A 13,180-nucleotide genomic window follows, 5' to 3' on the forward strand; every position below is an offset into this window, starting at 1 on the left:
TTGCTGGCAGACTTTGCTCTCTAGATCCAGCAGGAAAGTCCTGATTTGGGAGGCTTGCTTGTAATCCTGACGATGGTGGAATTGTTTCTCCTTCATCATCCAGATTTTCTTCATTAATTTCTTTCAACACTTGCCGTGACCAGTGTAAAGCTGCTGTTTTTAATTTTCTCAACATCACATCATGGGCAACGCCTAAATAGGCGACTCTGAAGTTATTTGTTAACTCTTTACAGGCAGTCAGTGTAGGGCCACATTAGTATATTAGCCCACTCTCCAACAGTAGCTGTTACCTCGAGAGTTTTCTTTTCATCTTATCGCTCAATCCACTCTTCTGGGATGTCATACCCAGTTTGTCCAACTTCTGGAGCATAGGTTTGTCGCTTATGTCGGGTCTCCACTGGCTTGACCCTGACATCTCTTGCAATTCTCTCTGAGGCTACACGCACATTATACACCCCAACTTCTTTCTTTCGTCCTCTGTAGCGTCCAGTTCATAGTTCTGGGCGTGAGACTTCTCTTTCCCCTACCACAGATAGCGGTTCATCCTCTTCCAAGTCTTGTGGATTGATCTCCTCTTCAGACTCTCTTTCCTGGTCCTCATCCATATCAGATTCATGGGAAGGACGTGGGTCTTGTGGTTGTGGGTCCCTGTTTTGTTCTGACCTTCGGGGTGACCCGGTTGCTTCGGTGTTTCCGACAGGTAGAGGAATGAGTATAGGATCCTCTTCTCCATTATCCGGTGGAGGAGCCTGGAAAGGCTCTCTCATCCGAGATTGGGAGCTTGTGGGGTGTATGATAGTCTGGAGCCCACTTGTAACTCGTTTTAATGTTGGTCGTGGGGTTTTAATCCTTAATTGCTGCACTCCCACAGCATGAACTGATCTTTTATCACTTGTCGCCGTGGGGATGGACTGCATCACTAGCGGGGGACTAGTTGCCACTCCACTAGCTCCAACTGCACCCTTCCTTGGACCTGCTCTATTTGGTCCTAGGTTCACCGCTTCAAGTGCCCTTCTCACTCAATCTTGCTCCTGCTCATTGCTAGTGACCACCACAATTTCTCTCATTGATCCCCATACTCCTGGGGTACGCATGTGTAGGTTCACGGCTGCCATGGCAACCTTTTCTGCCTCTTCCCATGTCATATGTCCAGATCGTAATCCGTCCACACATATCACTACCCGCCGATGCTGGCGTTCTTTAGCCAAATCAGTAGCTGTTCCCAGAGTTTTCAGCATTTCCTCCATGTATTCAATTGAATTTTCTCTCCCTAGGTAGCTTTCAAAGGGCACATGTATGAGTGCATGATAAGCCATTCGTGGTGCGCTTGTTATCACCATCGATCTTCCGTCCAGACCTCTCCTCTTTATGTTCTTAAGCTGTTCTTGGTATTCTCTGCCTGCCCGCTCCTTGAGCTTTGCTCGGAATTTTCGGTTGGCAATTTTCAGTCTGGGATTTGTGAAGACAATGAGACTATCTCCATCTATATCCCAAGGACTGCCAAAATAATGATATGCCCGTCTTCCATCTTGGGCCACCATTTTTTTAGTTCCTTCGGGCATAGGGTCCATGTCCTCCATGTAGTCAGATACAATGTATACATGGTGGGTTTTTGCTTTAGATTTTCTAAAGATCTCCTGCGAACGCCCTTCCTCTTTAATATGATAACTCGGTCCGGCAACACATTCTTCAGCTTTAAGCTGTCCCAAGCTTCTGGGCCCACATTCCGGCGATTGATGGAATATCTGTCCAGACACTCCCTGAAGGCTTCTTCGTCTTTTATCCTGCTCAACCAGGTGTTCTGTCTGTTTTCTAACTGTTGAGGTTGTTCCTCTCACACTTCCTAGGGGCAATTTTGGCCACTCTGGGTCAAAGCTTGTGTGGAGCTGGTCCGGGCTTTTATATTCTTGACCATTTCCCCCAGGATTAGGACCTCCCGGGGATATCAATTCATCTTCACTTCCCTCTGGCTTGTGTTCCTCATCACTTTGTTCGGATTTGGCCTGGGAGTCTATCTTGCCTTCGTCTTCATTATTGAGGATCTGACTTCCACTCATATCTTCCATTATAGGATATTGTTCCTTAAGCATTCTTCCTAACCCTTTTAGCCGTTCTGCCATGGACTTAAACTCAGCATATACGGACACTGATTTTGCTTTAACATCAACCAGGACCGTCTCTACTCCCAACAACCCAGCTGTCATTTTTACTACGGAGTCATAACTTTTTCGGGGCTTATTAAGGTGGTGATTTGTCCTCTTTTCCACTCTTCTCCGAGAAGTTTGCACCACCATTCAAACCACTCTCTGGTCCCCATTTTGTCCTTTGGGACTGGTGGGCTCCCCAAAACGGCCAAGATCTGCCCCTCCTTATGCTTACCTGGATAATATATCCCTAATGTGTGTATAGTTCCTGCCATATCTTCTTTGAAACATTCTTCATCAGTTTCCACACTTTGATCTATGACATATTTTTGAACTGTTTCTGCCCAAGTATCATATCCTCGTCCATACAATACCACTCTGTGTGGCCGAAAATCCACTTCTTTTGTCCCTTCATGTTCGGATTCAGGGTTTGCTACGGGTCCTGGCTCTCCTTCAGCCATATTTTCACTGCTTATTCTTAATACTAACCTTACTGTTTCGTAATGATTGTCCTCCCTTTATTCTCTCGGTTGCTGAGATTGTCGATTCCACCACTGTCGTCTCCTTGACTTCAGCTATGGTCCTTGTCGTCTTGAGTCGTCTGCCTCTCAAAGCCTCTCTTGGCGCCTTGAGTCAGGGATGAGTGACAGACTACTTGGCTATTCAGCGCTAATTCCAGAGGTTAACTCCAAATCAGCTGCTCCTTTTCCCGCTTCTCCCCTCAGGAACCTCACGGGTTGATGATCCTATTCTCTCTTGTAGATCACCATTTTGCACGGTATACTCTCATACCTGCTTTCTTGACGATCCGATCCAGCAGGCTCCCTCGCCTGCTTCCCTTCCTCGTCGTTTCGTGATGATCCAGCAGGCTATCCCCGTCTGCTTCTCGCCCCAGTCCAGACGTTCCAGCAGTGACACGTCTGCTTCTCGTCCTTGATCCCAGCTCCCTGGGATACTTACTCCTGTTGTCTTTACTTCGTCCTTCTGGTGGTCGCCTCCAAATTTTCACACCTCTGGAGGACAGATATGTTTCAAGCCGTTACTGGACCTATACAGGTCATCAGCCGACACTCTCCACAACACTGTCTCCTTTGGTGATCTACTCAGAGGCTTTCCACCCAGTGGCAAAGACTCTCCTTTGGCCAGGATTCTTCCTAGGACCCGACTACACTTTGGCAGGTCCCTGTTCGGGCGCCACGTGTCAGATCCCGCTTTTTAGATACACGGCACACGCTCACCCTCCGATGAGTGTGTTTGTGTAAAAACCAGCTCTCCGTCGCTGGGGTCCGACCTTCGTGTCTCCACGGGTATTACCCGGCAGGGCTGCACAAAGGCTGTTCAAGCTGGTGGCGAGGAGATTCGTCTAGCTGCTCACTGCCTCCATCCGGACGTCCACCCCGCTGAAGCTGATCTCGCACCCCGGTCGAATAGCCTTCTCAGGAACCAGGATATGAACCGGCCACGCCCGTTAACGGCAGCTCTCCTCTTGTGGATCAGGGCTCTTGGAATGTTGCTAGATTTTGAATTTAGTGACTCGTACAGCGAGTCCCCAGGATGTGTTATTTTCATTAAAAAACCAGACTAACCTTTTAGAGCCTTTTTGATGTTGTACACCCAATAAACTTTAACTTTTACACCTTAAGAAGCATCAATAATCCAATGTCCGAGCCTTAACACTTTAACTGCATGCTTTGAAATTTATTGCAGGTTTTGCAAGTGCCAATAACATAATCAACATAGATTATATGGTGATAATTTCACAACAGTAATTCAAGTATAATTAGAATAATGATTGGCAGAGATTTTTGCTTTTAATTCAATAATTCTGACTGATCTTACTTTGACTGGGACTCGATTGACTTCTTAACAATTTTTTCTAGGAGTGAGAGAAGAAGGTTTTTGAGGTTAGGGTCCCCAGCTCGATGAACTTGATTTCCTCTTCATCAGCTATTAATTATTAGCTGACCACGATCCTTGTGTGATGTTGTAATCCTTCAGGAAGTTAATCCACATAAGAATTTATTCCGTCTTCAATCAACCAAAAGTTGATCTAATCCATTCTGGTATGCGATGATGTTCCTTGAGAGAGAAATCGTTGAACATTCCCCACTCAGACTTAAGGCCAGTGGTTACTCTCCGTTGTTCTGCTACTCCGTGACTGGACGGCCTGAGCGGGAGTTGAAATCTCTCTCAAATGATCTTCTATGGCTCCAGTCCTCTCACTCCACGATTCCAATTGCTGCTCACAAGATGGTCAAGTCTTGTGATCTCCTCGTAGCAGGGGAGTAGTGGCAACAGCACCTCTCCCTGGAAGAATAACCCCGTTTTCTGGTGTTTCACAGTTTATATATGTGCTTGATTCTTGTTGTCCTCAGATGATCTTGGTTACCATGGGGACGCAGTTGACTCAAAACCTCCTCCCTTCTCCTTCAACTTTTACTGGAAATCCCCGCAGCCCCTACCAGTAACTTATTTCTCAAGTTCCACTTTTCTGTTAACACTTCAGCTTTTCTGAGAATTCATTCTTTTAAATCATTTCTTCAAAATTACATCAATCATATTCAATCATTTCATTACAACTCTCTTTCACATAAAAACAATTCATATGATCATATACAAACATTCTCATTCCTTATTATTCATTTCATTTTTACCAACATTTTAATAATTTGATCAGTTGTTTAATATCAGCTTTTCTTGCCCCACTTGCAACATCTTCTTCACTTCCTCTTTTCTCTCTGACTCTGCACTCCTTATGAAAAACAACTCATATAACCATTCATTTCACTTATTTGTAACATACTTTTTCTAATCAACTCTTAATTTTAACACATTAATACTTCATTTGATCATACTTATCATGTTAGAATCATTCTTAGACATATTCCCTCGTCTTCACCACCGAGTTCATTCCGTGGGCCTCCCCATTTACAATGGAAAAGTCCGGTATGACCTCACTTACTCCTGGAAGGTACCAAACACTGTGCAGTTTAATCCAACAGCATGTATATTAATTCCATGGCACGTATTATATTCCAAGATAAAAACAAGCTGAAAGCAAGCTTAAAGTCATCTTTCCTGACACTCTGTAAGATCATCTAGATTGCTGCATACGCCTTTAAATAAGTCCCGATTTGTGCACCTAAAACAGTCCTGCAGAATGCGAATTGCCTCCTCCGACCAAACCGGAACCAAACGTTGCACCAATTTGTGTTTCTTCAGGACCGGTTTATAGGACAGAAGTAAATACACAACATTGTGATCCGACAACCCGAGCGGGGCTCAAGAGACAGATCTGTAGCCTCCCCTCACCGAACCAAAACAGAGTTCCAGTCGTTTACCATTATGAGTCGGACAAGTCACATATTGTGAAAAATTACACAGCGATCTCCCTGGCTGACAGTGATTGAAATCGCCCATAACAAGAATCGGTGCATCAGGGGACAAAGCCTGCAGCCACAGCATGGTCCTGGCTATAGCCTGGTTATCTACCTCAGCATTAGCCCTTGGATGAATGTAATCTACAGTCATATAGCGCGAGGTGGGGTACACCCAGGACAGGACGCGAGTCCTGTCCTGGCCACTGCTGGGTGTCACAGGGCGACAAACAGACACATACACACCCACACCTACAGACAATTTAAAGATTCCAATTCACCTATCCTGCATGCCTTTGGATGTGGGAGGAAACCAGAGCACCCAGCACCAGGAAACCCACGCAAACATGGGGAGAACATGCAAACTCCACACAGAAAGGCCACAGGCGCGAATTGAACCCATGTCCTTCTCACTGTGAAGCAACAGTGCTAACCACTAAGCCACCATGCTGCTTCGTCACCTACTGTAATGTGTAATTTTGGAATGTGTGGAATAATGGTATTGATTATTCTAAATCTATACAATACAGAAGGTGAAACGCTAAAATAATCAAAATGTTTGTGTAGGCTCTCAGTTGTCCAGGTGGTTTCCATAGTAGAGAAGCTTGAATCTTCAACTGCACTGGGTAGCTTGACGTGAGGATGTTTCGCTTCAAATTGCAGAAGCTTCCTCAGCTAAAATTCTTGCTCTGGTAGTCTGACTTCTGTCTTGACTCTTTGTTCTCTACAAGAGTCAAGACAGAAGTCAGAAATCAGACTACCAGAGCAAGAATTTTAGCTGAGGAAGCTTCTGCAATTTGAAGCGAAACGTCCTCACGTCAAGCAACCCAGTCCAGTCGAAGATTCAAGCTTCTCTACTAAAATAATCAAAATGTACAATATTTTAACACTGAGGAAACTCACAAGTTTGATCATTTTACCACAATCACACAGCACTTTTAAAAAACTAAACAGGGTCAGTCTGTGATTCCCTTCAGCTTCTGCCTTGTTTGCACTCAGGGTCACCACAACAGATCTAACGTGGATCTGAATGTTGATTTGGCACAAGATTTACACTGAATGCTGCCATGCAAGGCGCCCACTACACACCGGGAGCAACTAGGGGTTAAGGACCTTGCCCAAGGGCCCTTAGTGATTTTTCCAGTCAGGCTGGGATTTGAACTGAGGATCCTCTGGTCTCAAGCCCAATGCTTTAACCACTAGACCATCACCTCGACTTGCAGCGCCGGTAGTTTTATTCTTTACTTGGGCGAGGATGGGTAACTCTCCTAATCAATATATAATCTGTTTAACCAGGGTGACAGAATGGAGCTGTTGTTTGGTGAAGTTGCTCACAGATCTCTATGCCAGAGTTTGTAATGAATAAATATACTGCATTAGTGTGCAACATTTTATTCTGAATTGGCTTTGCAGCTTTTAGTATTTCTTAAGTTTGTAATCTTTATGCAAAAGTTTCTAAATAAGAGTTATAGAACCCCAATTCCAATGAAGTTGGGACATTATGTAAAATGTAAATAAAAACAGAATACAGTGATTTGCAAATCCTCTTCAACCTACATTGAATTGAATACACCACAAAGACAAGATATTTAATGTTCAAACTGATAAACTTTATTGTTTTTGTGCAAATATTTGCTCATTTTGAAATGGATGCCTGCAACACGTTTCAAAAAAGTTGGGACGGGGCAACAAAAGAATGGAAAAGTTGATGAATGCTCAAAGAACACCTAATTGGAAACAGGTGAGTGTCACAATTGGGTATAAAAGGAGCATCCCCAAAAGGCTCAGCCATTCACAAGCAAAGATGGGGCGAGGATCACCACTTTGTGAGCATCTGTGTGAAAAAATAGTCCAACAGTTTAAGAACAATGTTTCTCAACATTCAGTTGCAAGGAATTTAGGGATTCCATCCTCTACAGTTTATAATATAATCAGAAGATTCAGAGAATCTGGAGAACTTTCTACATGTACGCAGCAAGGCTGAAAAAGAACATTCGATCCCTCAGGCGGCACTGCATTAAAAACTGATATCACTGTGTAAAGGATCTTACTGCGTGGGCTCAGGAACACTTCAGAAAACCATTTTTAGTTAACACAGTTCTTCGCTACATCTACAAGTGCAAGTTAAAACTCTACCATGCAAAGTGAAAGCCAAACATCAACAACACCCTAAACGCCTCCGCCTTCTCTGGGCCCGAGCTCATTTGAAATGGACAGACACAAAGTGGAAAAGTGTGCTGTGGTCTGATGAGTCCACATTTCAAATTGTTTTTGGAAATCATGGATGTCGTGTCCTCTGGACAAAAGAGGAAAAAGACCATCCAGATTGTTACCAGCACAAAGTTCAAAAGCCAGCATCTGTGATGGTATGGGGGTGTGTTAGTGCCCATGACATGGGCAAATTACACATCTGTGATGTCACCATCAATGCTGAAAGGTACATCCAGGTTTTGGAGCAACACATGCTGTCATCCAAGCAACGTCTTTTTCAGGGACGTCCCTGCTTATTTCAGCAAGACAATGCCAAACCACATTCTGCACGTGTTACAACAGCGTGGCTTCGTAGTAAAAGAGTGCGGGTACTAGACTGACCTGCCTGCAGTCCAGACCTGTCGACCATTGAAAATATGTGGCTCATTAATGAAGTGCAAAATATGACAACAGAGACCCCAGACTGTTGAACAACTGAAGTCGTACATCAAACAAAAATGGGAAAGAATTCCACCTACAAAGCTTCAACAATTACTGTCCTCAGTTCCCAAACGCTTATTGAGTGTTGTTAGAAGGAAAGGTGATGTAACACAGTGGTAAACATACCACTGTCCCAGCTTTTTTGAAATGTGTGTTGCAGGCATTCATTTCAACATGAGCAAATATTTGCACAAAAACAATCAAATTTTTCACTTTGAACATTAAATGTCTTTATGGTGTATTCAATTGAATATTGGTTGAAGAGGATTTGCAAATCATTGTATTCTGTTTTTTATTTACATTTTACACAACATTCCAACTTCATTGTAATTGGGGTTGTTGAACTGTCCTATATTAGTCCATTCTGTCTTTAGGATTGAAATTTCTGAAATTCCAACAACTGATTCCTGAGTGACTTTTCTGATTACAATTTGTAAAATCCAAAGTACATTTAAATTCTTGATGGGTTTCTGTTTCTTTTTTTTTCTCATATTTTAGTGGAAAATGATATTAAGAAATGTCATGTGAATAGTTAAGATCATTTGATGTACCCATATTTCATTTGCTGAAATCTTGTCACTGTCCTTTGCAGAAGATCATTCTTCTTTTACAAACAGTCTATATATTAAATGCCAAGTTGCCTCTGTGTACATGTATGCGTGTGTGTGTATATATCTTTGATCACGGACAGACTGTGGTGAGCTGACATTTGCTGTTTGGTTTGCTTTTGTATTTTGAGTCAAGGATAAACGCTGCCAAAACAGAGCGTTGATAGGACTAATATTTTTGGAGAAACTACGGATATTAACTAAGAATACTGAACAATAGACATTGATAATTACATTATGGAGTGGCACGCCATTCCAGCAGGGGCGGTAAATCATCTGTATATTAAAAGCGAAGTGGTGTTTGTGGATGTGTATGCATGTGTGCGTGACTTTATTTAGTAAATTCACTGTAAGTACATAATGAAATTGTAAATATACATTAAAAATACATGGATGACACAAGAAAGTGAAAACCCTTATTTCCATTGTGATCCATTTTAAAATCAAATGACAAAATATAAGTAATAATAAAATAATACTGATGATAATAACAGTGTATATGATAACAAGAACCTAAATAATTTATAAATACATTAAAACAGTAAATTAACAGGAAATAAAAGGGTTCTTCCTCTAAGAAATGTTGCAGTCGAAGGTTCTGAAAACATTCTGGACTCACACGCCATTCCAACTCATTACAGAAACTTTGCATATTTTATTATCACCCTAGAAAAAAGTCAGCAACCTATTTTATAAACACTACCCAATCTAATGCCCATGGATCCCTACGGGCAATGCGCTAGTATTCATTAATTCATTTTCCATACCTCCTTACTCCAATTCCTCAATGGATCCAGCTCCAATGGTGGGCTGCTACCTATCCCAGCAGTCATAGGGTGAGAGACTGGGTACACCCTGGAAAGGACACCAGTCGATTGCTGTCTAGGCCACACATAGGCAAACACATTCACACTAGCACAAATGTACAGCCTACTGCCGATTAAAAGTTCACATTTGATCTAACCTGCATGTGTTTGGAAGTGGGAGGAAGCTGGTGCTCCTGGTGGGAAGTCATGTGAACACGGGAAGAACATGCAACCTCCATGCAGAAAGGACCAGGCAGGAAGTGATCCCAGGATGCCATTATTTACCTGCTGAACCAGGTGTACTCTGTCTTGGATGAGCTGGCAAGCACTGTGAGGGTCTTTTTTTTTTTTTTTTTTTTTTTTTTTTTTTTTTTACATTTCCGGTGCTTTTAACACCAGGCCTGTGCTACTGAGTAAGAAGCAGACAGCGATGTAGGTAGACCCCCAAGGGTGTCCTGGATTGTGGATTGCAGATTCCAGGACACATTAGTATTTCTTCTGCTTTCCTGTTGCTGAATGCTGATGAATTATACCTTAAGTGTAGTTTTTCTGGCTGATTGATTCTGTTTACTTTTTCCTCTCTGTCCGAGATGCGGCTGGATCCACACGCTGGGTTGGATGATTTCTGTGGCAGATGTGGGTCAAACTCTGCTGTAGGAACAGATCCAACGAGTGTGTTATGCTTCGTATTGTAAACCGTTTTGGTAGCATGGCCCAAGCAGTGGGTCACCCCTTTGAGTCTGGTCTGCTTGAGGTTTCTTCCTCATTATCATCAGATGGCATATAAGATAGTGTGCTTGCTCTAGGGGTTTGGAATGATTAGACCTTACTCGTTTGAAGCACCTTGAGGCAATTTTGTTGTGTTTTTGGCGTTTTATAAACTAAATACATAGAAACTGGACTATCTCACTGGCAGACCACAGTACCACAGTTCTATTGTATCTTTGTACTGTTGTGTATTAAAAATTGATGTGTACTGTTGTGAATTAAAAATTCTATTTCTGTTTTCGTTCCTCTCCTACTTGCTATTTTGCACTGAGCACATGGAAGAAATGCAATGTGCCCAGGGATTAATAACATATTCTGATTATGACCTTCTTGCTGTGAGGCAACAGTGCTTAACCCCTAAGCCACTGTACTGCCATGAACAGTATCCCCCCCCCACTCTTGGATTCAGTCAGGAATGCTGTTGTAATGCTGCACCTTGTAATTTAGATGTCCCACTTTATTCCCTTTTGGGATTACTCCTCCCACAGACATACATTCACAGCAGATAGTTTTGAATGAAAAACAATGAGGTTTTCTTGCACTGTGCACCACAAGCCCACTTTATGTTACAAAACATGTCCCGTGACTTTGCGGGTTTTGTTGTCCCGTGGTCGTCGACTGCAGGATCCTTACAGTAAACTTTCTGAAAGCACTTCAAGGTGAAACCGGCTAAACGTCAAAGTGCTGCAGGCACAATGACAACTTGATTCATCAATAATGTAGAGATACAAATTCAAAGCCAAAGATTTCTTATTATTTCAGAGTAATATGTGTGAAGTTTAAATGTGTGTGGTTTGAATACCAAACAAAACAATAATTTTCTTGCAGGAATGTGGTGCATTTTTCATTATGTGTTGGTTTGCTCTTGATTTTAAGGAGATGTGTAATAGTTTTTCTGTCTCGCTGCAGGTAAAGCCAGTGTCTCACTCACCAGCATGTCATGCACCACCTGAGGATAATCGTACACCAGCTTCCAGGAAGGTGTTACCTGAAAGTTGATCCTTGTCTTACAACGACTGGCTGGACAGCTTGATTGACGCTCGCTGAAACGATGAGACGTGTTCCGAGACTCATTGTTGTGTTCATCATTAGCAGTTTAGTTTTCATCTTCTTCTACATTAGCCTAAAATTAGAGGCCGCCTATAGGCCAAAGGCTGTTCTGGAAGACTTTGTGAGACATTTCAACGACCAGGTCCAGGACAGTGTTGTGACTGTACATTTCTCCAAGACAAATGTCTTCTCTGTGCCTCCTGATGTTGGCAGTGTGTCTGTTTCTGATGGTTTCAGAACGATCATCCCTGTCAACAGTGCGTACTGGAACCGGCAGTTGCACTCGGTGCTCAGGCAGCTGGACAACGGGGAACACTTTCTCCAACGCAACTCCAACTGGTCCCATTGTGAAGACACTAATCAGGACCAACTGCAAACCAACATTCACGACTTTTCCTCTTACCCGTACATGTTCCAGGAGTTTGTACGTGGCATGCACTGCATTTCCGCTCCAATCCTGATCAGTCAAACCCACAAGTGCACCTCAAACATGGATAACCAAGACAACCAGATCTTCTTGCTTTTTGCTGTCAAGTCAAGTCCTGAGAACTTTGTGCAGAGACAGGCGGTGCGGGAGACATGGGGTCGAGAGGGCGTGTATCTCAGTGGACTGAGAGTGCGCACAGTGTTTCTTCTGGGTAGCGCCGCACTGGATGATCCCATCCTCAGCCCTCTGCTGTCATTTGAAGCTAACCAGTATGGAGATCTCCTGCAGTGGGACTTCTTGGACTCTTTCTTGAACCTAACACTCAAATTCAGAATGTTTCTCCAGTGGTCACTGAAGAACTGTCCTCATGTGTCCTTTGTCTTCAGCGGTGATGATGACGTATTTGTCAACACGCCAGCAATACTCCACTACCTGGCGTCTCTAGATCCTTCAAAGGCCTCTCAGATTTACATGGGACAGGTCATAACTCCAGCCAGCCCCCTCAGAGACCCCAAAAGCAAATACTACATTCCTGTGAGTTTCTACGACGGCCCGTACCCCGAATACACAGGTGGAGGCGGATTTGTCTTCTCAGGATCTTTACTGCAGCCCTTGTATTCCATCTCACGTGTAATTCCCTTCTACCCCATTGACGATGTCTACACCGGAATGTGCGTCAAAGCACTGGGGATTGTCCCAAAGGCACACACAGACTTTCACACATTTGACATCAAGAAGGAGGATCGAGAGAATCTTTGTGTCCATAAATATCTTTTTCTGGCTCACCAGCGCACCCCACAGGAGATAAAGAAGCTGTGGAAGGGCATTCACAATGGCTCTTTGATTTGCAAAACCTAACGTACATCATGGACCAATGAAGAAGCACTAATGCAATTTGTACTTACCTCTCAAACTCAGCACACTTTCTTGTATGTTGCCTCCACTTTCTTCATTGATGATTATTCAAAACATTTTTTTTCTTTTTTTGTGAGAGAGGACTGGAGAACAGTTTTACTTCTTTGCAGTAATGCATATCTCAGGACTATAGTTTGATCATAATGATAGCAGAGCAGCATAACTACAGTTTACATAACAATTGTGCATTTTGTGATAAAAGCATCAAATTTGGCACACATATTCTAAATGAACTGTTTATTTTCAGATATGGAACCATCTTGGAGCTGACCTCTAATGAGCTACAGGGGTCAATAAAGAATTACACAGGGGTCAAAATTTAAAAATGCTTCACTCATATTGAAAAATACATCACATTATTTGTCTGAACATACATATTCCAAAGTTAAAGGTC

The 13,180-nt window shown here is 42.9% G+C and overlaps 1 protein-coding gene and 1 long non-coding RNA gene across 2 annotated transcripts in view; one reads left to right on the forward strand and one right to left on the reverse strand.

Annotated features, from left to right (window-relative positions):
* b3gnt2l (UDP-GlcNAc:betaGal beta-1,3-N-acetylglucosaminyltransferase 2, like) overlaps positions 1-13,083 on the forward strand; it is a 62,392-nt gene extending 49,309 nt beyond the window's left edge. Inside the window, exon 3 of the mRNA XM_034168527.1 lies at positions 11,304-13,083. Coding sequence (XP_034024418.1) covers positions 11,446-12,729 — 1,284 coding nt within the window. The 5' untranslated portion in view covers positions 11,304-11,445 and the 3' untranslated portion in view covers positions 12,730-13,083. The remainder of the gene's footprint in view (positions 1-11,303) is intronic.
* Positions 1-13,180, reverse strand: part of LOC117508712 — a 16,401-nt gene continuing 3,221 nt past the window's right edge. The window contains exons 2-3 of the long non-coding RNA XR_004560172.1: positions 7,697-7,698; positions 1-11 (exon numbers count right to left, since the gene is read on the reverse strand). This is a non-coding gene — a long non-coding RNA (uncharacterized LOC117508712). The remainder of the gene's footprint in view (positions 12-7,696; positions 7,699-13,180) is intronic.

This window comes from Thalassophryne amazonica, chromosome 4 (assembly GCF_902500255.1).
Source record: "Thalassophryne amazonica chromosome 4, fThaAma1.1, whole genome shotgun sequence".
NCBI classification, from domain to species: Eukaryota; Metazoa; Chordata; class Actinopteri; order Batrachoidiformes; family Batrachoididae; genus Thalassophryne; species Thalassophryne amazonica.